The 23,524-nt window shown below is 31.5% G+C and overlaps 1 protein-coding gene across 2 annotated transcripts in view; it reads right to left on the minus strand.

The window, feature by feature from the left end:
- PHIP (pleckstrin homology domain interacting protein) overlaps positions 1 to 23,524 on the minus strand; it is a 117,415-nt gene that overhangs the window by 54,557 nt on the left and 39,334 nt on the right. For both annotated transcript variants that reach the window (XM_037519991.2, XM_037519990.2), the window contains exons 10-19: positions 20,427 to 20,497; positions 19,051 to 19,151; positions 18,918 to 18,958; positions 18,069 to 18,167; positions 17,313 to 17,466; positions 16,753 to 16,887; positions 5,800 to 5,928; positions 4,359 to 4,584; positions 2,749 to 2,886; positions 1,935 to 2,118 (exon numbers count right to left, since the gene is read on the minus strand). In XM_037519991.2, the coding sequence (XP_037375888.1) occupies positions 1,935 to 2,118; positions 2,749 to 2,886; positions 4,359 to 4,584; positions 5,800 to 5,928; positions 16,753 to 16,887; positions 17,313 to 17,466; positions 18,069 to 18,167; positions 18,918 to 18,958; positions 19,051 to 19,151; positions 20,427 to 20,497 (1,278 nt within the window). The remainder of the gene's footprint in view (positions 1 to 1,934; positions 2,119 to 2,748; positions 2,887 to 4,358; positions 4,585 to 5,799; positions 5,929 to 16,752; positions 16,888 to 17,312; positions 17,467 to 18,068; positions 18,168 to 18,917; positions 18,959 to 19,050; positions 19,152 to 20,426; positions 20,498 to 23,524) is intronic.

Genomic DNA, 23,524 nt, shown 5'->3' on the forward strand with positions numbered 1-23,524 from the left:
GTTTTTGATAAAGTGCCAAATTGTTTTACAGTTGCATCATTTCATGTATCATTTTACAATCCCACCAGCAATGCATGACTAATCCAGTTTCTCTACATCCTCTCCAAGCATGTGGAAATGTCACTATGTTTTAGCAATTCTGATAGTTATACAGAGATTATTTCCTTGTGGTTTTAGCAATTCTGAAAGCTATATAGAGATTATTTTCTTCCCTAATGGCTGATGATGTTGAATACCATTTCTGAATACCATTTCATTTGCTTACTTGCCATTTATCCTCTCTGATATAATTAATGCCTGATCAAGTCTTTTGTTCACATTCTGATTGGATATGTTTACTTTTGAGAGTTTTGCACATTCTTATATACCAGTTATCAATCCTTTGTTGGCTATACAATGGTATTTGATTTTAATTAACATAATGGTTGGACCAATTTAAGAACCTTCTAGGACTAAACTTTAAACTACTGGCCACAAATGGTAGCCTCCAAAAAGATTTTCAAAGGAACAGACCTAAGTGTGGTAATCAAAGCTCTAGGAAGATAGACTATCCTTTGAAGTTATGGCCACAGCCTCATCTGACCACAGGATTAAAGAAAAAGAGATGAAAAAGTGGCTACCTGGAGAACTAGAAATCTTCCCTATACCTAGTGATTCCTTCAATGTACAAGGATCTCTACCACCAATCAGCAACCTACTCCTGGCCTCTTTTCACCTCCTTACTCATTTTTCTCCAGAAGAATTAGAGTGAATTAATTGATATGCACTGGAAAGAAAAAAACAACTTAGCATAACTCAGTTCTATGCCCCAGTATGCAGTGTACACATTCTGCTCTGCATTTTAAAGACACTGCCTCACATGGGGAAAAACTCTTGGTCCAGTGCTACCTGTGTTTGGAGTCCAGTATTAGAAGCACACTTTCATGCATATAAAAGCCACATTTTTCACAGCTATATCAATAAGTAATGTTCTGATTATCATATCTATCTTACTCTTGTTATTTCTCAATTACTTCAGAACGGTTTTTAAAAGATGAGTATTGAGTGCATCATCTTCAAACCTTAACATTGCAATTAAAAAGAAAGAACCCAATTAAAAATTTATTGAGAATACACTGTTTATTAAGGATATCGGGGTATATCTGTCATCAGATAAAGTTACTGTTCAAATCAGTATGTACTTAATCCTAACATAAATATGAAGTAATGACCAAACATAATGCATGATATGTCTATATACAAACATTCATACTTAGAAAATAATTATTTTAATTACATAATTATTATTACCGTTTTAGTTTAAGAACTAGGGAATCCTAAAGTCAAATTCATATGATTTTCACACTTTACTTACAGTGTTACAGTTACAGTGTTATATACTGTAACACTTTACTTACAGTGTTACAGTATATAGTGATTATTAGCCAGGGTCACAGTATTAATTGGTCTATTTTCATTACTGAAGAATCAAATGACCTAGACATAAAGTTTGCTCTTAACATGAAACATGATAATAAGATTGTATCAAACCAATACTTTCATATTTACCAATAAATAGAATGTATTTTCACTATGCCTTTGAATGGTATGTGAATAATTAGTAAAATCCATAAACTTAATTATAATTAACTTTATGAGAAGTGTTGTAAGAGACAATTAAACAAGACAAACTAAGATTTAAATATGCTCCTTGATAAAATCTATTTGGTCAATTCAAATTTATGATTTCCTCCCATTCACATTAACCCATTTTCTTTCATATCATTTACAGAAAAAGACATTCAAGTTTAATTTTTCCTGAGGCATGAATAATTAAAAACATAATATTTCAGATAATTTTGAAAGGAAAGGTAGCATTTAAAAGGTATTTTGAAGATATAATTCAAAGTAAACACAAACAACTGCAGTTAATAAAAATTCATAACTCCCCTTACCTGGCTACACCAGCTGAAAGCTCGGGTACCACCACTCTTCGACTCCAAGCTACAAGATCTCGTTCTGTGGCTATTTCACTTCTTGGTGCATTGCTGTGCATTTGCCGTACACCTTCAATTTGTCCACTACGTCTTAGTCCTACATTTGGTGGTGAATGAACCTCTGAGGTAGAACTTACAGAGCCTAAGTGAAAAAAATTAACAAGTTATATTTAGAAATCTTTTTCCATTAGCTTATACAGAAAAAGCTGTTGCATCTTCCACATGAAACTTCAAAAGGTGGCAAATAATTAAATTACCAAGTCAAGAACTAAATCACAAGTAAAAGTTTACAACATAGCTATACAGATAATAAGCTAATGATTTACAATCCTTGACTATTAAGGCCCAAAACTTAAAATCATTACTTAAAAACAAACATGAATTATTTTCTGTGAAAACTATACAAGCAGCAAAAAACAGACAAACGGAGGGGAATTCATGGTTCAAATATTTGCTATAACTTTTTTCTTGAAGTTTGGTAATATACTTGAGAATGTGGCTTTGCATATATTTCATAAACTACTGAATAAATTTATTTTTAAAGTTTTCTAAGTTCTACATGTTTACTACAGGAAATATGGAAATAAAAAAACACAGCATTATCCAGTTTGAAACCTTACATGATTAACATTTTCTTAGATCATTATATTCTTCAAAGACATTATTCTGACAACCAAATATTTTATTTCCTGGATGCCCATAACTGAATTAGTTCTCAACTGTCAAAGTTTAGAATGACTTAAATATTTCACTTAAAAGAATCACTGTTCACCTCTACTTATACGGCTGGTATTACTGATGCCTGCTTCACCAGAACGTCTCAGGTCTTGCTCCTGCTGTAGTCTTTGAATCATGCTGTCTAGTGGGCTGATCTCCTGATTTGCTTGCTGACTTAAAACTTGGTTCAATCCTAAGTAATAACACATCAAAGCTAAGGTCATTACTTTGTCAACTTCACAAACCATATTAATTAATCACACACTGAGTCCTGAATTAAATATGAATTCTACTTAAATGAAAATGGTGATGGGAGTAAAACTAAAACCATGCTCCTTTCAATCTTAAACTATAAAAGTTATTATTAAAAATGTAATACCTAAATTTTACTAAGTTTTTACTGATTCACTCACTCATATAGTCCTTACAATAACTCAATCAGACTCTTCTGCTCTCCCAATAGGATAAACAACTTTATGCTTTAGAGTGCTGATCACAATATTCCCACTAAAAGTATAAACATGATAAACACTAATGTACTTCAAGTATCAACTAAAAGGGCATCTCCATGATATTTCCTTTGTGAATCTTTCTGAACTACCCATGCAGGAATTAGCTGCTGCCCTTCATTTCCTCAAATAATATATACATATGTTAATACTAAGTCTAATATAGAAAGGAAGTCCATTTGTAAGTTACTGAAAAGCTCGAACTTATTTAACTTAATCTTCTATTTCCAAATCCACTACAATGCTAGGCATATAAGTATATTACATCCTGCTGAATGACTAAAAAATTACATGCACTAGGAGATACATATGAAAGCTTCCCCAATGAGTGAGGTGGAAGTTACAAAGGACATTTTGAAATGTAGCAGTAAGGAAGGTATAAGTGGAAATTGTACGTATCATGCATAAAATGATCATTTTATGAGAGAACCCAATAAAATAAAACTTTATTAAACAAGAAAATTTGTAATTGCAAAACTGATTCCTTACAGAATCTCTCCACTATTTTTAGTTAATAAATTAGTGCCATAGTTCTTGTCAAAAAGGGAGGAAAGGAAAGCTTCAGACCTGCCTCAATTGACTTCTACTCTCCAAATGTGTCACTAAAAAGGTCACAATATTTTTCATATCTATTACCTTAAATATAAGCTTTTTAAAAGCAATCATTTCTTAAAACAATCTTAACAATCTTTAATGTGAGGTTATCTAGTCTTATTCTCTCTCAAAGATCACATTACTATTCCCTTCAATAACATTTAAACAATTCTTAACTATGTATTTGCTTATAATTAATTAATTGAACTCACTCCACGAGAGTTAAAATTGTATGTTTACTTCACCACTAAGTATCACAACTTGGGGACAGGGGAGATTTTCAATACATGTTGCCAAGTGAATAAATGAATGAATTGCTCATCTCATACTAAATACCAAGACTTATTTACAGTCACTAGAAGTTATAAAGGTATAGAAACCAAAAATATTACTTTAAATCTTTATCCTTCGATATGCATTATTCAAAAAGCTTTGTATAACTATTTTAAAAAGTCATCTTATTTCTCATTTATTGGAACAATTAAAAAGTTTTTCCAAATTAGCAATTTTTTAAGATTTCTACAGGAAAAGGAAAATGTGTGTATGAAAATTAGCATTTTACCTGAGGAAGTTACTCCCATCTGAGGGATGAGTTGCTCCTCCCTACAATTTTCACGACCAGGAACTAATCTCTGATACCTTGATGGATGAGGGTTACCATCAACATCAACCAGAAAAGGGGGAGGCATGAGATGAGGTGCTTGCTGAGTCTGTTCATCTAACACAAAGTTGTTGGCATCACGAATAAGGGGCCGATAATCACTATGAAAGAACATCTGATCTGCTATCTGTAAAAAGAAAGTACCCCCCCACGAAAATAAACAGAAAGGCCCAAAAAAGATTGAAAATTTTATCATTATCAGGTTCTAATGGAAGGCAAATATTTTAATAAAATCATAGCATTAAGCAACAATGTAGAAGAATATTCTTCATTTAACTGTAAATAAATCATACAATAAATTATAAGATTTAAAAAACAGCTGCTTTGAATTTTTTTCTGGATTAAGGAAGAGACTGTATTCATAATAAACTAACAGTAAAGATGAGCTATATAATTTCAAATTAAATGGTAAAAATCAAGCCCAGGCATAAATCATTCAGCAGAACTTTTATTTTCACAAAGCTATTATGCTTTGTTGTAACTTTTAAATTAGAAAAATGCCAATTATTTGTTTACCATTTTGCAAACTAAAGTCATTGAATGTATTTATTCCTTGAATTAAATTTTAATGAAATCAATTTAAAATTTAAGAAATTCTGTAAGTGTAAAGTAAGCACTATTTATATATTAATATAAATATTAACATCACACAGTTTAAGTGTTCAGCATTTTCTTCAAAATTTTTAAAAAATAAGATGAAATTATTCATGCCTGAAGGTTCTATAACTTTGAAATTTTATGAAGTTGGAATTTCTTAAACTATGAACTATTCAGTTCCTACTATCGCCTTTTACAACACTCTACTGCAAATATGCAATTTAAATCTTTAAGTCACTAATAATAGAAAGGGTCTTAATACTTAGAAATATTAGCTACCATCAGAAGGTCATGCATTTTTTTTTTTTTTTTGCCCTTTTTGGCCATACAGCTTTAAGATGCACATTGAAGTCACAAATTTGTACCCCAGATAAAGACACTTTATCTAGATAAATAAAACATTTTATATAATTTTAGAATCCCTATGTGCCTATCTCTCATCTCCAGTTTATATATCCCAACTTAAAAACTTCAATATAAATCATTCTAGCAAGTAAAGTTACTCCTTCTGAAACACAGAATTTTTACTTAAGATAGTTATTATCTAATGACTACATAAAAAAGAGATTAACTGTTTTCACTCTCCTCTCCAAAATGTAAGTATCCAGACTAAATTTTAACTCTTCAACAAGCATTATGCTGAAAGCATAAATGATTCCCTCTGCCCCCCAAATACAACCCTAAACCACCACGGATTTAAAAATAAGGAGAAAACCTTAAGGAGAAGAACACAACCAAACCATACCTTGTCATATTTACTACTGGAGCCAAAGCCAAAAATTAGAAGATGTCCATGAGAGTCTGTACATGCAAAATGCTGACCATCAGGAGAGCATTTGCAGTCAAATACTGCACCATGACCTTGGCCTTCAATCTGAAAAGTATTTAACCAAAAATCAGAAAGTTGTCACTTAAATATAAAGAACTGGTCACTACTTACTAGTACGTTATGATAAAAGATACAGAGGAGTGCATCCTAACAAAGTCAAGGTTAAATATAACACAGTACAGTAACAAAATTTGCAAATACTCATGAAAAGTGCCAGATCAATAACCTTGGAAAACAAAGTGTTCTCTTTATCCAGAGACCAGACACAATTCAGAAAATAAAACACCACCAATATCCCCCACCCATTGAATTCTGCTTCACATCTTTAACCCAGATTTAAAATTTAATTCCGCCTAATACTTCCTCTTACATGAACTTAATCATGTCCCTTCTGCAAAGAATGACAATGTGTAGTAATGGTAGAGATGTTTTGATAACTCCTGGGAGTATAGCAGCCAGAGATCACTGCTCACAAGACACTTTTTTATTCTTTTTGATAACAAATTCCCTTGATGGTCTGACTCATCTTTCAAATGGTGAATTTCAAAGTTAAAGAAAAGGTTTTTTTTACCTGATAATTGTTTTCTGTTTTCCAGTTCCATTAATCCAGAACGAATGGGTTTCTCCCTGCAACCTGTCAATCAAACAGAGGTGGCCAATCACCACTCTGAATTTTTTTGCTCTCAGTGCTTCTTCAGACTATGTTCCAGTTGAAAACTTCTTTAGCAGTGTTCTGAAAGAGGTAAAAATTCTACCCTATCTAAAGCACATCTAGGGACTGAATTTCAGAAAACAACTAAAATAGGGAGTTAACTCCCTAACAAATAACAACTAAGGAAGATTTTCAACAAATGCGGTTGGATTTCTGGATTAGCAGAATCGGAACACATACACATTATCAGGTAAGAAATACCCCTCTCTGTTCCGGTATCCACTGATCTAGAACAAAATCAGTTTTATTAGTAATATTCCAATACTCCAGAAAATGCTTGAAAAAGAGAGAAGTGGCAATTTTCATTCTCAACCATTAAAAATATGGCAAAGGGATGAATGCACAATTCACCAACTACAGAAGTGAAATTACGATTCACAAGAACAACAGGTGATTTTTAGGAAGGTTTCTATTTTGGTCAAAAGAGAAAATATTCTATCATGAAGGGTTCTGTATAAGAAGTTACATATAATACCACAAATGGGATTGCCTAAAAAAGAAACCTAGTTTTTCCTTTCGCTTATTGGAAAGAAGGAATGAGCATGCTAGTCTATTAATGCAGTTTTGAATGGTGAAAATGGAAAAGAAATAAGAATAATTTTCCTTAAAATTTAATCATATGAAAGAAACTTGGTGAACTTATCTAATGTCTAGCACGCTTAAAACATTTATCACAAAGGCAAGAAAATGAATAATGAATAATAATGAAATATTATTTCTAGGTTAAAGAATGCTGGAAGATAGGAGGGAAAAGGAATAGAACTGATTCGAAATCTACGTTAAAAATCTTCATAAACAAGAAGGAATAAAATGCTCCAGATTAACCTGGGGTACTAGCAGCTATAAAGCTTAGTATTTGCCAAAAATTGAAAGACAAGTAGAAACATCAACATTCAAGCTCCTATTTTTCAGTGTTTTCTAGGCAAATAGAAAAGTCACACAAACTGTTATAAAAAAGTAACCACATGAACAAAGTTTACCTAAAAACACAATTTCACACCAAAAACTCGTATAAGAATTGAAATTGTCTTGGCCATGTATTGTTAAGTTTGAGTCATCATAGTTCACTCAAATTTTCACCGAAGATGAGAGTAAACAAAAAAAGTAAAATAATAATCTACTCTAATAAAATAAATGCTTCCTGTTATAAATCTAAGCTTACAATTATAAGTATATAGCTAAACAGAAGAGGGGATCTGCAAGAAGTCTGAATCAGCAATGCAAAAGAATATTTGATAGATATTCATAAGTGTGGTATTCTTCATGTGATGTTTAGGCAATCTTGCTCTACATTTCTTTTTGGGGGATGAGGAAAGTATAGACTAATTAACCTTATTTTCATGCCATGTACTAATGTTGTCACATTTGAAGTGGTAAAAGAGTTCTTTAAAGAATACAGGGGAGATGGAACATAAAAAGCTCTAAAAAACCAAAACAAACAAGAAAACCCTAACCCTTCTGAAGAGCACTGTTTCCTATGTAATACATGATATTGTGAATATGGCAGGAGAGTACCAAGAAAATTGGTACCATCTGTGTAACTCCCAACTGATTTTTACATGGAGAAAACAAAAGTATATTTCAATAACATTAAAAAAAAAAGTAAGATTACATTATTTGGTTTAACCATTATTCATTAAAGAAAGCATTGAGAGAATCTGCTTTATTCATGAACATCAATTAGAAAAGTTACATAACCTTATTAATTAAAACTCTAAGTATGTTTTTAGAAATGACTCTTCAAGTAATAGTCATTAACTACAGAATGCAACTAGGTTTTCCGACTAATAAAAGTAGAAAAATATTTCACTTTCATATAAATTAGGCATTATTATCATTTAAGCTGTGATAAAATAAGCCAATCTAAAAGAAAAATATGTACTTTCAGTGAAAAGGACTTCATTTGCTTAAACTGTGGTGAATGTATTTATGAGTAAGAATTCTAAAAAGGCAAATTTAATAATGAAGTCACTACTTGAACAGACACATGTAACTAGAAAATAGTAAGGCTTATCTTCAAAAACCGAAAGGAAGAATAATATCCTCTTTATCCATATTAAAGTTACATAAAATTAAATGTTCTGTTTAAGAAAATCTAATACCGCACAATATAACATACGCTAGTACTTATTGCATGCATGCTGTAAATTATAGAACAAAGAAATAATAAGACATTGTCAAAAATGAATCTTAATCTATTCTAATATAAAGAATATACTTGCTAATTATTATTTAGGACATATGTAAAGCAAGATCACAAAATAAAACTCACATACATTTTGTGAGATAGAAAATCCATGAAATGTTCTTTACTGATAAGTCCCAAAATTTCAAGAATAGCAGTTAAGAGAAACTAAAAAAAAATATTCAGTGATTAGTATCAAGTTATTTTGCTCTGCTTTTCAAAGCAAAAGATGATAAGATCAGAAAGTTAAAATAATAATGACTCTCGTAGGAAATTCTCATACTGACTAAAGAATTCTAAAAAAGTCTTAAAATGTACAATAGTATTTAGATGAGAGCTTTAACTTGAAAAAATTAAGTGTGATAATTTGAATTAAAAGCTCTTATAATAAAATTGTTATATTTAAGCATATTGGTACCTTTTTCCAAGGGAGAACACATGTTGTTAATACATTTTCCAATTATCCTCGAATAATTAAAGACAGAGTAAGGCCAAAGACCCCAAAGACCTCTCCTCCAAAAATAGGCAAATCACCTAATATTTCTGTGACATGACAAGAGGCAAAATACAATAAACCTAGAGTCCTACCAAGTTCTGAAAACATGACATCTGATATTTAGTAAACCTGTCTGGAAGAACTGGGTAAATCTATAAATAAGGGGCACTCACTGCACTAGAATACCCCTATAATTATAACCATTTAGAGGAAGAAAATTATAACCATTTGGAGGAAGATACATAGAGTTGAATGATTAGTATGTACTCCTACTGGAAGTCAATCCAAATTAAAAAATATGAGCTATCTTAGGTAGAATCATCCTTTAAGGAATTATTTCAAGACTGACCAGGGTCATTTTTTCTCTCACTCATCTTAAAAAATATACCACTGAGTAGAAGAGAGCACCTTACCTAGAAAATACTCCAAAATTTTTAATTATGAATCTTTTAAAATAGCTTAGTAATTTTGTGATATACTCATATTACAACAATAAAGCAGCTATGAACATGAATTTATGCTAAAAATTACTCTTCGAAAGTCTTTCCTTAAGATAGGATAAATCTTTAAAATTTATCAACTTGAGAAAAGAATTAAGAAGGTACAGTTGATAGATACAATTTAAATACACTTGGTCATCTCTGAATCATTACTTAGAGATATAGTGTTAAGAATCTTAAAGGGAGGGCCTCCCCGGTGGCGCAGCGGTTGAGCGCTGAGCTGCAAAGCTGCCCGCAGCCTCTGCAGCGCCGGTTCGATCCCCCGCTGCCAGGGAGGGTCCCACATGGCGCGCAGACCTCCCCTGCCGCGCCCGCTGCTCCCCTCAGCAGTGTACTTCGGTCCTTCTGCCTGCTCTGCTCCCCGCTCTGGCTCTGGTGAATTCTCTCACCCTCCCGCTTCTGACTGTACCCAGTGCATGTATAAATAAATAAATAAATAAATAAATAAATAAATCTTTAAAAAAAAAAAAAAAAAAGAATCTTAAAGGGAGACTAATCATACTTCAATAGTCCAGATGTCATCAAACTAAGATATCATTACTGCATGTTTCCCTTAATATTGAAAATTCCTTAAAACTTTATTCATTAAAAGGAGTTACTATTCAATAATGGTAATATAACATGTGAATTAAATACAGCTATTTAAAATAAGTGGTGCCGAGATAAATGCATTTATATAGAAGGGGAAACTTCTGTAACTGGCTTGGAAAATCAGTAGATATATAAATGATTTTGATGAATCAAAGACTGATTTTCACCAAGAGAAAAATACATTACCAAAATAAATAGCATTTTCAAATTTAACAGCATTCATTTACCCATAGTCATTTCTGTGAGGACAGCAACACTATTAATAATATCCTCCTTTAAATATAGTCTCCTCCTTTGGTCTCTCTCAAGTATTAGTGTGGTGTTTTCCCAACACACTCTCTAGAGATTGTGATCCCTTCCCCATAATAAATATATAAAACAATACATAAAAACAAATTTCAAGTTTCCGTTCACATCCTTCATCTTTCCATTATCATCACTGATATCAGTCACTTAGATTCAATACCCAATACTTTTTCCAAAGCTTCATATCACACCCCAGCCCCATACCCTTTCAGTCACAAAACATGAAGGTCTATTATTTTTACCTCTCACAAATATCTTACTACATATCTCTATTAATTTTTCATAATTTAGTGAAAATAGTTCTCTCCCTACCTAGCTAACCTGAAATATTACTACTTGCAACCAAACTGTTTTACTCTTGTGTTTCTAAAATAAAAAGTATTTTAATAAAACCCCCATGATGCATTCTGTATGCTTCCGGGATAATTGGGAAGTCAATAACTGGAAGTCAATGACAATCCACTTCCATTTATGCTATTCACATTATCATTCACCTTTCAAAATCTATTTCAGACAAGATTTCTAAATTATTCAAAGTATATTTCTTACTTGGTTATTTATAAACTTATTTGTAAAATTGTCTTTGTTACTGTCTCAATCATTTACTTTTCAAGGCATCGTTCCAATTTTTTTGTTCAACACCTTCCCTGACCATCTACCCTCTGAATTCCCTACACATATTTAGACACAGTAATTATTTTATCTCACATGTCATGCTACCATTAGAAACTATTTATCAGAACTGATCTTTTCAGCTTTATTATCAGGACTTATCTTTCTCAACTTAACTTCAAGCTGGGTAATAACGAGGACCATGTCTGACTATTGCTTATGGTGCCTATATTTTGCACTTACACACAAAACAAGCACTCACGTTTTGCTAATCAAAATATTTTCACCTGTGAATTCACATTCTGCATAATTTTACATATTTTACCTTTTTAACTATCAAATCTCAAATACCCTTTGATAGCAACTCATAGGGCATGTAAATAATTACTACATAAAAACAATACCTAATAAACTGTGACAAACTAGAAGAGACAAAAATCACATTCATGGCAATAAATTTTAAGATATGTATTTAACATCAGGATCTAGATAAAAAAAGAGACAAAGTCTTAAGAACCCCAGAAACCTGAAAGAAAGTGACAGTAACGGAAGTAGATAACCAGAAGACTGAAAGTAACTCCTTAACCAGAGAAATTGAAACAAGGACCAAAGTATCAAAGAATCCTTTTGACACAGAGTGTAGATATGTCATCTTGTTAGATGATGAGAGATGCACAGAAAGAAGGTGAGAGAGATCTTGAAATATTGATTCACAAAAAAACACAGTACAAGATACAAATATTTTGAGTTTTTCCTTCCTTTCCTGTATACATGCAACTACAACTGTCTAAAACTAAAATAGAAGTCACACTGAGAACATGTTAATGTCAAAAGTATGTATGTACAAAAATTCTGAGTGGTGGATTGGCAGCCTCTGCTCATTTGGAACGTTGCAAGGAGAAATGTATTGTTCTGGATTAGTGGACACTGGAACATTTTTTAAAAATCTCTTAAGTAAAAGAAAGGTTAAGAGAACAATTATAAAAATAATGAAGATTTAATTAAATAAATAAAATTCGTCATTTGGAATACCCACAAAACAACAAAAGTAAAGCAAAAATCAAATTCAGTGAAACAGCCTTTTAGCAAGAGACATATTATACTACTCAATTAAAATCAAAACCAGTCAGGAGGCAACAAACTACAGCTCTGAATAATATGACAGAAATAGAAAGATATGGAGCAAGAGAGAGTCAGCAACACAGGTAGATTAACAGATATAAGAAGAGCAAGAAAGATAGAGCAAAAAGTGTCAGAGACCTGAGAAAAGCTTCATTTAAATTTGTATTACAATATTTTAATAGGGAAAAAGCTATAAAAAACACTGTATTCAGTAATTTTTATGGTTATTTTAAACTTTTAAACTTCCCTCCCTCTTTCAGGGAATGGGACTGTCACAAAAGCGCTCAAATTAGTTTGCATACATTTTCAAGTTATTTCTGGGAATAATTTATTTGGCTTTGAGAACTAAATTGGAATTTAGAACTTTGAAACTATAATTTAGGGCAATTCTAGTCAAAACAAAGCTATACTAATGTTTACTTCCCACTACTGCCAAAGACAAAAATGTGTGTTCGCTAAATGAAACCTGAATAGTTTGGCATATTCTTAATATACACTATCTGCGCAAATAAAATATCCAAGTATCTGCCACTTATGCCCCCAAAAACTCAAGATATGTAAGGACTGTTCATCTGAAACATGAAAACTGACAGTTCTTGGAAGATTGTAGATAAGTAAACCCTAAGCTAGATAAAGCTGTTTTATGTTCATAATCATTTCTACAATAGTTACCCTATGTCTTTTCCTCTGGTTCATTTTTAGAAAAAAGGTTGAAGGTTATATACCTATATATTATGCTGTTGCAACCAATGCTTTTAAAAGTTTAATTTAAAATTTTATTTTTAGTTAAAGAGAAAACAATGAGGATTGGGATGGGAAGTTGTAAGGAACAAACATTGTTTACATATTTCACACCTTGTGATACATTATCTCACTTGACATACCCAATCCCCAATTGCTTTTATCTTTCAGATCCTCTATTAAGAGGGAAATTAGCAGGAAAAAATTTAAAAATAAAGACAATAATCCATTAGTTTCTTTAGATAATAGGGCTAGCAAGTTGAAAGAAAAATTAATTAGGGAATTATTTTCCCACAAGGAATTAATATCATTATTATCTCATTTCTCAACCTCAAATCTTTTAGTTTGGTTACAAATTTAGGTGGTCCTAAAATAAAATATAAGATTTTTAAAAATTTAAGTCATGGTCAGATATAGAAAAAAACTTTTCTTAAATTTATAACAATGATGAACATCAAGGCAATATTAAAGTATTAATGTCTCATCTTGAATGAAACATTACTATATATCAAATATGGGTACATAAACAATTCAAGCCTTTATACCTTTGAAAGCTTTTTGATGATATAAGATTTTTGACTCTCTAATGTTTAATTTCTCTAATGGGAAAAAAGTATAGTGAAATGATGATTAACACAAAATAATTTTAACATGACTTCTATTACCTTTTGCATCTATTATAAATTTCAAGTGGAAAATCCTATTACTTCCAAAAAGGGACCAAGATAAAAATATTTTCAAACTTGATAAAAATCTGTATTTTTAAAAATTTGTATATAAAATTGTCTGTTCTTTTAAAGGCACAATTTGTGTTCCTTATTTTCAGGCCATAGGTTTAATGGTGAATGTTACTTACATTAAAAGCTTCTATTTTAAAATTCATATGAAATATTACCTGATATTAATGAAATTTCATTGAAACACTAGCCATTTGTCTTAAAATGCAGTATTCCATTAGTCATTCATTTTTAAATCTTTCAAGAAACTACAACTATTCTCTGTATAGAGAACTCCAAAAACACTTACAAAATTGAACTTACATTAACCAGGCATTATCAAGGATTAAACTGTACTTCATCAACTTTTATGGTTATTTTAGCAACGCAAAAACTTGTCAGTTACAAAGAGCTGAACAGTTGTAACTATCACTAAAATTCAACATTCATGATAGTAGACAATGAAAACAAGCCTCTATTTCTCCCACAAATTTCTAATCTTTATTTACTTAACAGAATTTCTAGGTGCTTTTAATTTCTGCCCAAAGATAAAACAATGAAATGTAAGAGTGAAGAGTATAAAGAAACAGGGCACTTAGATAATTTATGCAGTGAGACAGAAAAAACAAAAACAAACCATCAAACTAAGATATTCTCAGAAGATACTCGGGTTAATACCATTATGAAAATATTTTCCCTTGGACATATCACTGAATATAGCTGGAAGTCACCTGTGCAATAACCAGTCAGAACTGAGTTAACATTAAGAACACATTAACAACAGTCAAAAATATATAGATTTAAATTCCCAACTGCCTATATAATACCTGTATGACCTAGGTAAACCCGAGGAAGGCACTTCATCTCTATAATATACAGTTTTCTCCATTCATTAAGACCACTAATAACCACTTCTTTATTACAAGATTTACATGATTGAAATGAGGTAATCATGCAAGTATTTTGGAAGCTATTTAAGTTATTCAAAAAATTAAAGGGAGGATCTTTTTGTCAATGTGATGACAGTTCATTTTCTGGTTTTTTGACGACAGGATGTATTTTATCCTTCATAGTTTATGGGTTGTTTTTCTCACAGTTTGAAGACTCTATGGGTAACATCCAGTTCTACTAATATAAATGTGTTTCTTCTGCCTTCTAGAGACTTCTTTTATTCAGCAAAAGAACAGAAAAAAATATCCTCATTTAAAGCTCTGATTGGTAATTTTTAAGGCAATGAATTAACTAATCTCTTAGCTACTTCAAAGAATGGGCATTTTACTATGTCCAAATTATTCTGGCTATTCGCTAATCTGTAATAGTCTATGAGCAAATCGCTTCAATCTCAAGGTCCTGAAATTTTTATACCCACTGATAAAGTAGAGTATTAGTGTGACTGACTTACCTGATAAGAAAAAAAAAATCACCTCTATAACTTTGAGAGGAAAGCAGTATTCAACTATGACAGAAAACTTTCCCTCCAAACACTAATACCAACACCCTCTGAAAGTATGAAATTACAAAAAAAAAAAAAAAAAAAAAAAAAATCACTGATGTATATAAAGGGCACAAATTATTTTCTTTTGAAGATTTTAAAGACTAATCTAATAACTGCACTTCAAAAAATTAACAGTTTTTAGAAAAGTAAAAATTTTGCAAATCTTATTTCTTACCTTTTTTACATAGACAGATGAAGTTAATCCTTCACTAATAAAAATTCCTCTTCTTACTTAGTATGTACAGGCAACTTTATTGTTGATCAAGCACAGTATTACTTTCTAAAATTTTTCATAAATCACTGTATTTCATAAATGCTACTCTGTGAAATAATTTGTTTGCAAAATGAATCTTACCATTAATTGCGTTGTTTTATGACTCATTACTAGGTTTCTATAGCTGACTTTTTGAAAAACTTAAACTTGTCATAATAGTAGAGACATTATTTTGGTTGAAAGTTCTCTGATAGAAACCAGATTAACAAAAACTAGATAAATAAAAGTATTTGAGCAGCCCTTTGTACTACTGAGCTGCCCTTTGTACTACATGTAGTGGTTAGAGAGGAGTAAAAACAATCATAAGGAGCTATATGTGATACTAAACCACTGAAATACAAATACTCAAAATATGTTAACCACATACAATTTTAAAGCAGCAAAATGCAGATGGAGACTATAAACCAAATAAATAGCTACCACAGTATAACTTGATAAAGAAATGCTTCATTCTTTTGCTTTAATTTTAAAATAGGTGAATATCAATCAAATTTTGTTGCATTAAAGGTCTGTAGATAAAACATGATAATATTTTTAAATGTTTTCACATGGTTTTCCAAATTTTTAAGTTATGTTGTGCCTTTATACTTGCAAGTTTCTCATCAGTTTTACTTGTTAAAACTATTTAAAAAATTAAACAAGTTACTACAATATATAGACATCACAATGTGTACAATTAATTTTCTTTTAAATTTAGTATCTCAATAACTTTTTTGAAGTTAAAGTCAAAATAAGGCCTGAACCAATTTTCAAATAAATTTCCTTTGTGATATGCAGAGTACCTGCAATAATAAGTTCCCAAATCTTGGGCCTTTATTGTGGCGCAGGAGTTAAGATGCAACCTATTAAGTTTTCCACAGCCTCTGCAGCATGAGTTCGATTCCCCAGTCGGCCAGGGAGGAACCCACATGGCACAGCAGATATCTCCTGACTCGCTCACTGCTCCCCTCAGCAGTGTATTTCAGTTAATCCACCTGTTCTGCTCCCCAGTCTGTCTCTGGTGAATCCTCTCATGCTCCCACACCTCTGGCCTGTACCCCAGTTCTTGTATACATAAATAAATCTTAAAAAAAGTTCCCAAATCTTTAATAGCTATAAAATGAAGAGACTGATAATTACCATATTGAAGTAAGATCGAATTTTGACTCCTCTTGCCAGATCCCATACTATCACATTTCCATCATGACCAGCAGAAAAGAGAACTCTAGGATCAAATGGGTGTGGCTCAAGAACAAATACCTCGTCTTCATGACCCTGAAATATTTTTGAATTGGCAAAGAATTACAAATATTAAAGAAAAATAAAATTCAACTAAACATGAATATGGCGACACTTCCAGAATTAGTTTAAAAATTATTAAAGTGGAAAAAATCTTCGAATTTGTTCATATATTGATGAAGCTAAGTTATTATCACTGTCGAGGGTTTTGCTATCCTTTGATGAAACGTAAGAAAACAATTGTTGCAGTCCTACATTTTTAAAAAAAGGACCCATATTTCCAAGTCAAATCTGTTTAGCTGCATTTTTACATTATTTCCAAGCTCCCATTAAGACCTGTTACCCATCTCTCAAGCAAAAATTTTCAGCTAACATACAAGACTTTTATTCTTCAAAGAAAATATTCCATTCTACAATCAGCTTTAGTTAAACCATATAAAGATTAATCTTTTTTTCCTCACCATCAGGACATGAATTAGTTGACCGGTGTAAGAATTCCAAACTTTCAGGGTCATATTATTAACTGCAGTTATAACGGTATTGTCATGTCGATCCCATGCTACCATAGTTACTTTCATTTTTGTGATTTTATCTTCTATTCCTTGAAGGTTTTGGCTGAAAGTGATGAAGGCAGTATTTGTTTACACTGATACTTATTAAAATACTAGTATAACAAAATCCTAAAATTTTCTTGCAATTTATTTTTATAGTTATTCACATGGTTAGTTGTCACTTAGCAGCAATTGTTTGAGTCAATAAAGAATGAGGACAAAACCACTGCACTAAGAAACCCAGGATTCCTACACTTCTAAGGCATTAGTGATAGGTGTGACTTAAGTAAGTATAATTGCTTTATCTATCTGGCTCAAGGGACTCTATATAATGCTGCTCACTCTCCATCTTTTATCATTGCTGTCACGCCTTGCTAACTGTTTTCCATGTGACTACCTACCACAGACAAATAAAAATAAAGAAAACTAAACAATAGTTACAACATGTAATATAATTTCTCTTTGCTGGAGGAAACCACAGAATACACCACATCGGTCCTGTGACAAATGGAACATACATGTGCTCAGCTTTCTGAATTAACTAGTAAAACTTACAACTATTCTTACAGTATTATCATCCCCTTAAACTGAACCGAAAGATTTCATTATGGCATTCTTTAAATGATGTAGCCACACCTATGTCCCATATCAAACATGATCTCTTACCCTGCTGGACGAGTAGCCATATCCAACAAAATGCTTTTCCATTCCCTTCGTTTAAATTGCCAAATACGCGCTGTCCCATCACGACTCCCACTTACAAACCTGTATTAAAAGAAGCCCAAAGAAAAATCACACATGCTTTTTAACAAAATGGACTTTCCTGGAGTTTTACTTTAAAAAATACTACAAAAGACAGCGTTTATCTTTTCTTACATAGCATTCTAATAGCAACAGAGATATTACTGGATATTTTCTGCAAATCTAAGAAACTTCTGAAACTATAGGCTTCTAAAATTTTGAATACATACATTCTAATAAACACGTTTACATCTCAAAAAATGACATTCAAGAGAGATTCAAGGAAAAAATTTACTACTACCTTAGAAATAAAATTCATCTTTCCTAATGGAAAAAGACTGATTTTCCTCTAAATAATATTATTAAATAATTTACCTATTCAAAGTGCTTGGAAATAACTTCCTTCCATTTTAAAGCAAGAGCATGAGAAAATCTAGACAATACCACCTAATAAGTTAATCAGCAACAAGTAGTCCTGCCTCAAAAATTACACTGCAATAAATTTCAAAAATCTACTAAAAGTTTCCCACTTTGATATCTATAGAAAATAATTAGGGTGAAAGTTCCTATTATTAAAAGTGGCTAAATAAACAAGCGTTATCACAAATACTGTGTTCACAAGCATGTGAAGGCAGTATTTACTTTGCAGTATAGCCAGTGAAGATCTTAGGTATTACTTGAATGAAATTCTAATTAAAATCACAATACCAAAATATCTTTATTTCACAATTTTAAAATTGGAATTAAATTTGACAAACAAAATCATTATTTTACCTGTTACTAGTGTTGGAAAACTGGATACTGTCAACTTTGTCCTACATATAAACACACAAAAAAGAGGATCCTGAATATAAATTGTCAGACTTATTCAAATTATACTCATTTATTTATCTTCACTAATACTTACGGTATGAAACTCTAATTCTGATATTTTCTCTGGTTGACCTGATCCAAAAAAATAAACCCTGATAATATGATCTGTACTTCCTGTGGCAAGAAACATTCCACCTGAAGAAAAAATAAACGTTCATGAGTAAAGCACAAATTCAAAGTCTCTGAAAATTATATGACAAAATACAAGCAACATTACCACACATATTATGAATTAATATTTTACAATAAAACTAACATATAACCTAGATTTAAGAAGTTTGCCAAGAAAGCTTTGATTAGGAAGAACTTTTCATTACTTATTGAAGGCTTTTCTCTACAAAATAATGTCAGTGATTACATAATCCTATCATGTTAAACTTACAGTGACTGTCACTATAAATAATGCCTTTTAACTGCTGAAATTCCTCTCTTTCCCTATTTCCCAACAGTTAAAATTCTGTCAAACTTTTAGGGCTGAACTGCTTCACTAAGTTATCTATACCCATTTTGCGATCAAAAGAGCCTGCTTTCTGAATTCTAATTAACACCTTATCTTCTAGCATATACATTCTATATGGCAGTACAATTTTCTGTGCAATTTACTCTCTCCTTGAAATCAATGCTCTCATTCAGTATTGAAAACACTGCTGTATATAATTGTATTACAAATACTCTGAACGCATGTACAATGTTTTTATGTGTGTTACAGAAGGAAAACTATCTTCAAGGCAGTAGCAGCAGAAAAACAGAAATTAGAAATTAAAGTCATTGGATATTAATAAAGCAAAAAATAGATTCATGTCATTGGTTTGCAATAACTTATCTCAGATACTAATGCTACCCACAATTATGAAAAGAAAAGATAAAGTAACACTGGAAATAAATGTAGACGGAACTGGTATTTGAAACATTAAGTATTAAATCTACTCATGTTTCATCGCTTCAATTCACTTCAAATCTTCGATGATATTTAAAAAATTACATTCACTCATATTACAAAAATTCAAAACATAATATTTGCATTGCTATGCAGCTACTTTTTAAAGAGCAAATATGAATAGTTTGGAGCAAAGTAATTAATAAACATGTACAAATACCAATCAATTTATTTTACTTAAGCTATGGGATACTTTACAAACTCCACGAAAACATAAAACACATTTAAAATACCTTTCTTTCCAATAAGATAACTATTCCAGAACACTTCTGTCTTGTTAAAGAGAAATCTTAGTCATGTGAATATATAAATAAACTTCAGCAAGTTCAAATATTTCTAATTATTCCGTGGTATATGTGTGAGGCTATGATTTGTATTATAACAGTAAATATTTTCCAAAATGTTGGGTGTTCCACTAAAATCTTCCTAATGTACAACTTTAAATAGAAAATTGGGGGGGGGGGGAATCTTACCAGCACTAAAAGAAGAACAGATCATTTGTACTCCAGGCCGAGGGCGCTCTGTAAATTTTGTAGGCCTTGGACTATAATACAAAAAAGAAACAATTAAAAATATCCCAAAAGGATCAGAAATACCATAAATCAACTCTTCCAAAAAAGAATCACAAAAGGGCAAAATTAAGTAAGAATCAACAGATGGCTCCCTTGTTAACAACAAATTGAATTATGTGTCATAATCCGCAGAACTTGTGGAAATTCTAGATATAGATTTTGTAGGAGCTTCTGATTACACAAGCATCAACATATTAACAATCCCAAAGTCATTATTACACTAAATATGTAGTTACTAGTTACAATTACTTCTAATCAGTTTTTCTCATAGTAAAAAAGCAACGTACAAATACAAATAAAAAAGTTAATTTGAAAACATCAACACACTAAGCTATTAAAACAGGTGCTCCACTGTGGCACTGCATAACATCAATAACTAAACTTTTTTCCAATATAAGACACTGTTAAACATTTTCCTCTGCATACCTTCTAATGTGACATGTCTTTTAAGACCCCAAAAATAATCTTAAACTTAGTGTAGTGAAAATCTGAAGACTATTTAACTCATATTTCAATTATAGTACTCATTCAAAACAGTGAGTCACATTCAAGAACATTAACTATTTATATTACAGCTTATATGTCTTATGAATACTAGTGACAGTATTTTAAAAAATTATAGATTTAACATTGTACAACTCTAATACCAGTGATTATAAATTGTGATTATAAATTATAATCACTAGTTACACACCAGTTATTAAATTTAAAGCCCTACTTAATATACATTGTGACCTAGTTTTTCTCAGAATATTAGGGAAGGAAATTCAAACATAACTACAGCCTTCATCTAGAATGCAATGTGTAACTTTTATAATCCATAGCTTTCATACAGAGAGTAGTTCAGTCTTATTTAGAGAAAAAAGTATATTTCTGACCAATTATGGTATTCTGAATGAGAATTACTGATAAAGAACGCAATCAAAATATTTGTTAAAATGTTTTAAAGTTCATCAACTTACAAAAAAATTTAAACTGACATTTCTAACAATTTTTCTAGCAGGTTCTTATATAGATAAGCATGACAAATATAGTTTAGAGAACCAAGAAGCTACTAAGAAATTCTTAGAACCAAAATATACCCAAAGTAAAATTAAATTCCTTGTAATTTAAGTAAGTTAATCAGAAATTATAAAGGAAACGAAAAGCACTACTTTTGTTAATATCTTAAGGATCATAGCCCTACATTTTTGTTAATTTTTGGCACACTCACTCGTTGTAAATGTCAAACCTCCACTTAGTTGAAACTCATTGCCAGAAAATGCAAGTCATAAATACAGGCATTTTAAACTCATTTAAAAGAAAAAAATGAGTGCAGGTACATATATTTTAAAATGCACATTTGAGGAAATATTTTAAGACAAGGCCTTGGACTCACTCTTCTGAATTCAGTTCTTAGTGCTACCATTCCACTTTAGGAAAGTTAACACTTCCGTGCCTCAGTGTCCTCATTTATAAAATCAGAGTCAAAACAGAACAGATCTCAGAATTATTAAGAGAATTACTTTAATCGATGTAATGTGCTTAATAATGTACCCAGCACATCACGGTCTGTACTACCATTATCAATATTTTGTGTCCAACCAATTTTAGATAGTCCATTAATGAATCACTACTTTTTAGGTTGGCACAGTGGTTAAAAGGGTATTCCAGGGCTTCCCCGGTGGTGCAGCGGTTGAGTGCTGGGCTGCAAAGCTGCCCGCAGCCTCTGCAGTACTGGTTCGATCCCTGGCCACCAGCGAGGGTCCCACATGGCACGTAGACCTCTCCTGCCACCTGCTGCTCCCCTCAGCAGTGTACTTTGTCAGTCTGCCTGTTCTGCTCCCCACTCTGTCTCTGGTGAATTCTCTCACCCTCCCACGCTTCTGATTGTACCCAGTGCTTGCATAAATAAATCAATCTTTAAAAAAAAAAAAGGGTGTCCCAATGATACAATTCTATTATCCACCTCAGTTTTCTCCCCTATCTGTCCTGTAGATAATTATACTTCTCTCACAGAGTTTACGTAAGAATTAACGAGAACAAACACAAAATGCTTAATCCAGAGCTTCGCAGACAAGGTAAAAATTTAGTAATCATTATTATTATTATTTCCATATTTTAAGATTGCTATTCTTTCCTTACATCTAAATATATTTAAATAGCTTCCTCCTACTCAAGAGATCTCTTGAACCAGTTTCCAAGTCACCCAGTTACTCAAATTACTCATCCAAGAATGGGTTATCTTTACTACGGGCTGTTATTACTACACACATAAACCCTGTATAAAAGCAAATTTATCAAGAGATTTGTGTTCCCAAGACAGGTTTCAAATGCTAATAGAACTGGTATTTCAATTAATGCTGATTGGATTGCTAAAGTTACTTCCCCAGATTATACAAAAGGTTTACCACTCAATACAACTTTTGCCTTTGATTACAAATTAAAGTCTACAAAATATGAATATTGTAACAATTGTGTTCTGCCAAGCTTTTTGGCAGTTATCAACCACATGACTACAGAAAGGAAAACAGTGTTCCAAAGTCTATATCTAAGAGGAAAAACTGCTCATTTTTATAAGACTGACTGTAACTTAAAAAAAGTCTTCAAATAAATAAATAACTCTTAAAAAAAAAGAAATTAAAAAAAGTCTTAAAGGGACAATTACAACAAATAGAAAAGAATACTACCTATCAATAAGTAGAAAAAACTTAAAATACCACCCCCCCCCAAACAGGAAAATTACTGAGCAAAGTATGGAACAACAACCCAGCAGAATGTAAGTTATTAAAATTATTTTAAATGCTTATGATAAAATGCTAAGAAAAACAGAATATTATATACATTTTCCTAATTATATCTATATAAAAAAAAAACCCCAAAGTTTTGGAAAAAAATGTGAAGAGTAATGGGTTTATGGGTGAGTCTATGTAAATGTTCCCAAAAAAATCATTTATATGGGGTAACACTTCAAGGATCCAGATAAATTATCATTATACTTAGCAATAAAATCCTCAAAA

The sequence above is a fragment of the Talpa occidentalis genome, unplaced genomic scaffold (genome assembly GCF_014898055.3).
Source record: "Talpa occidentalis isolate TD23 unplaced genomic scaffold, MPIMG_talOcc4v2.1 talOcc4.2, whole genome shotgun sequence".
NCBI lineage: Eukaryota > Metazoa > Chordata > Mammalia > Eulipotyphla > Talpidae > Talpa > Talpa occidentalis.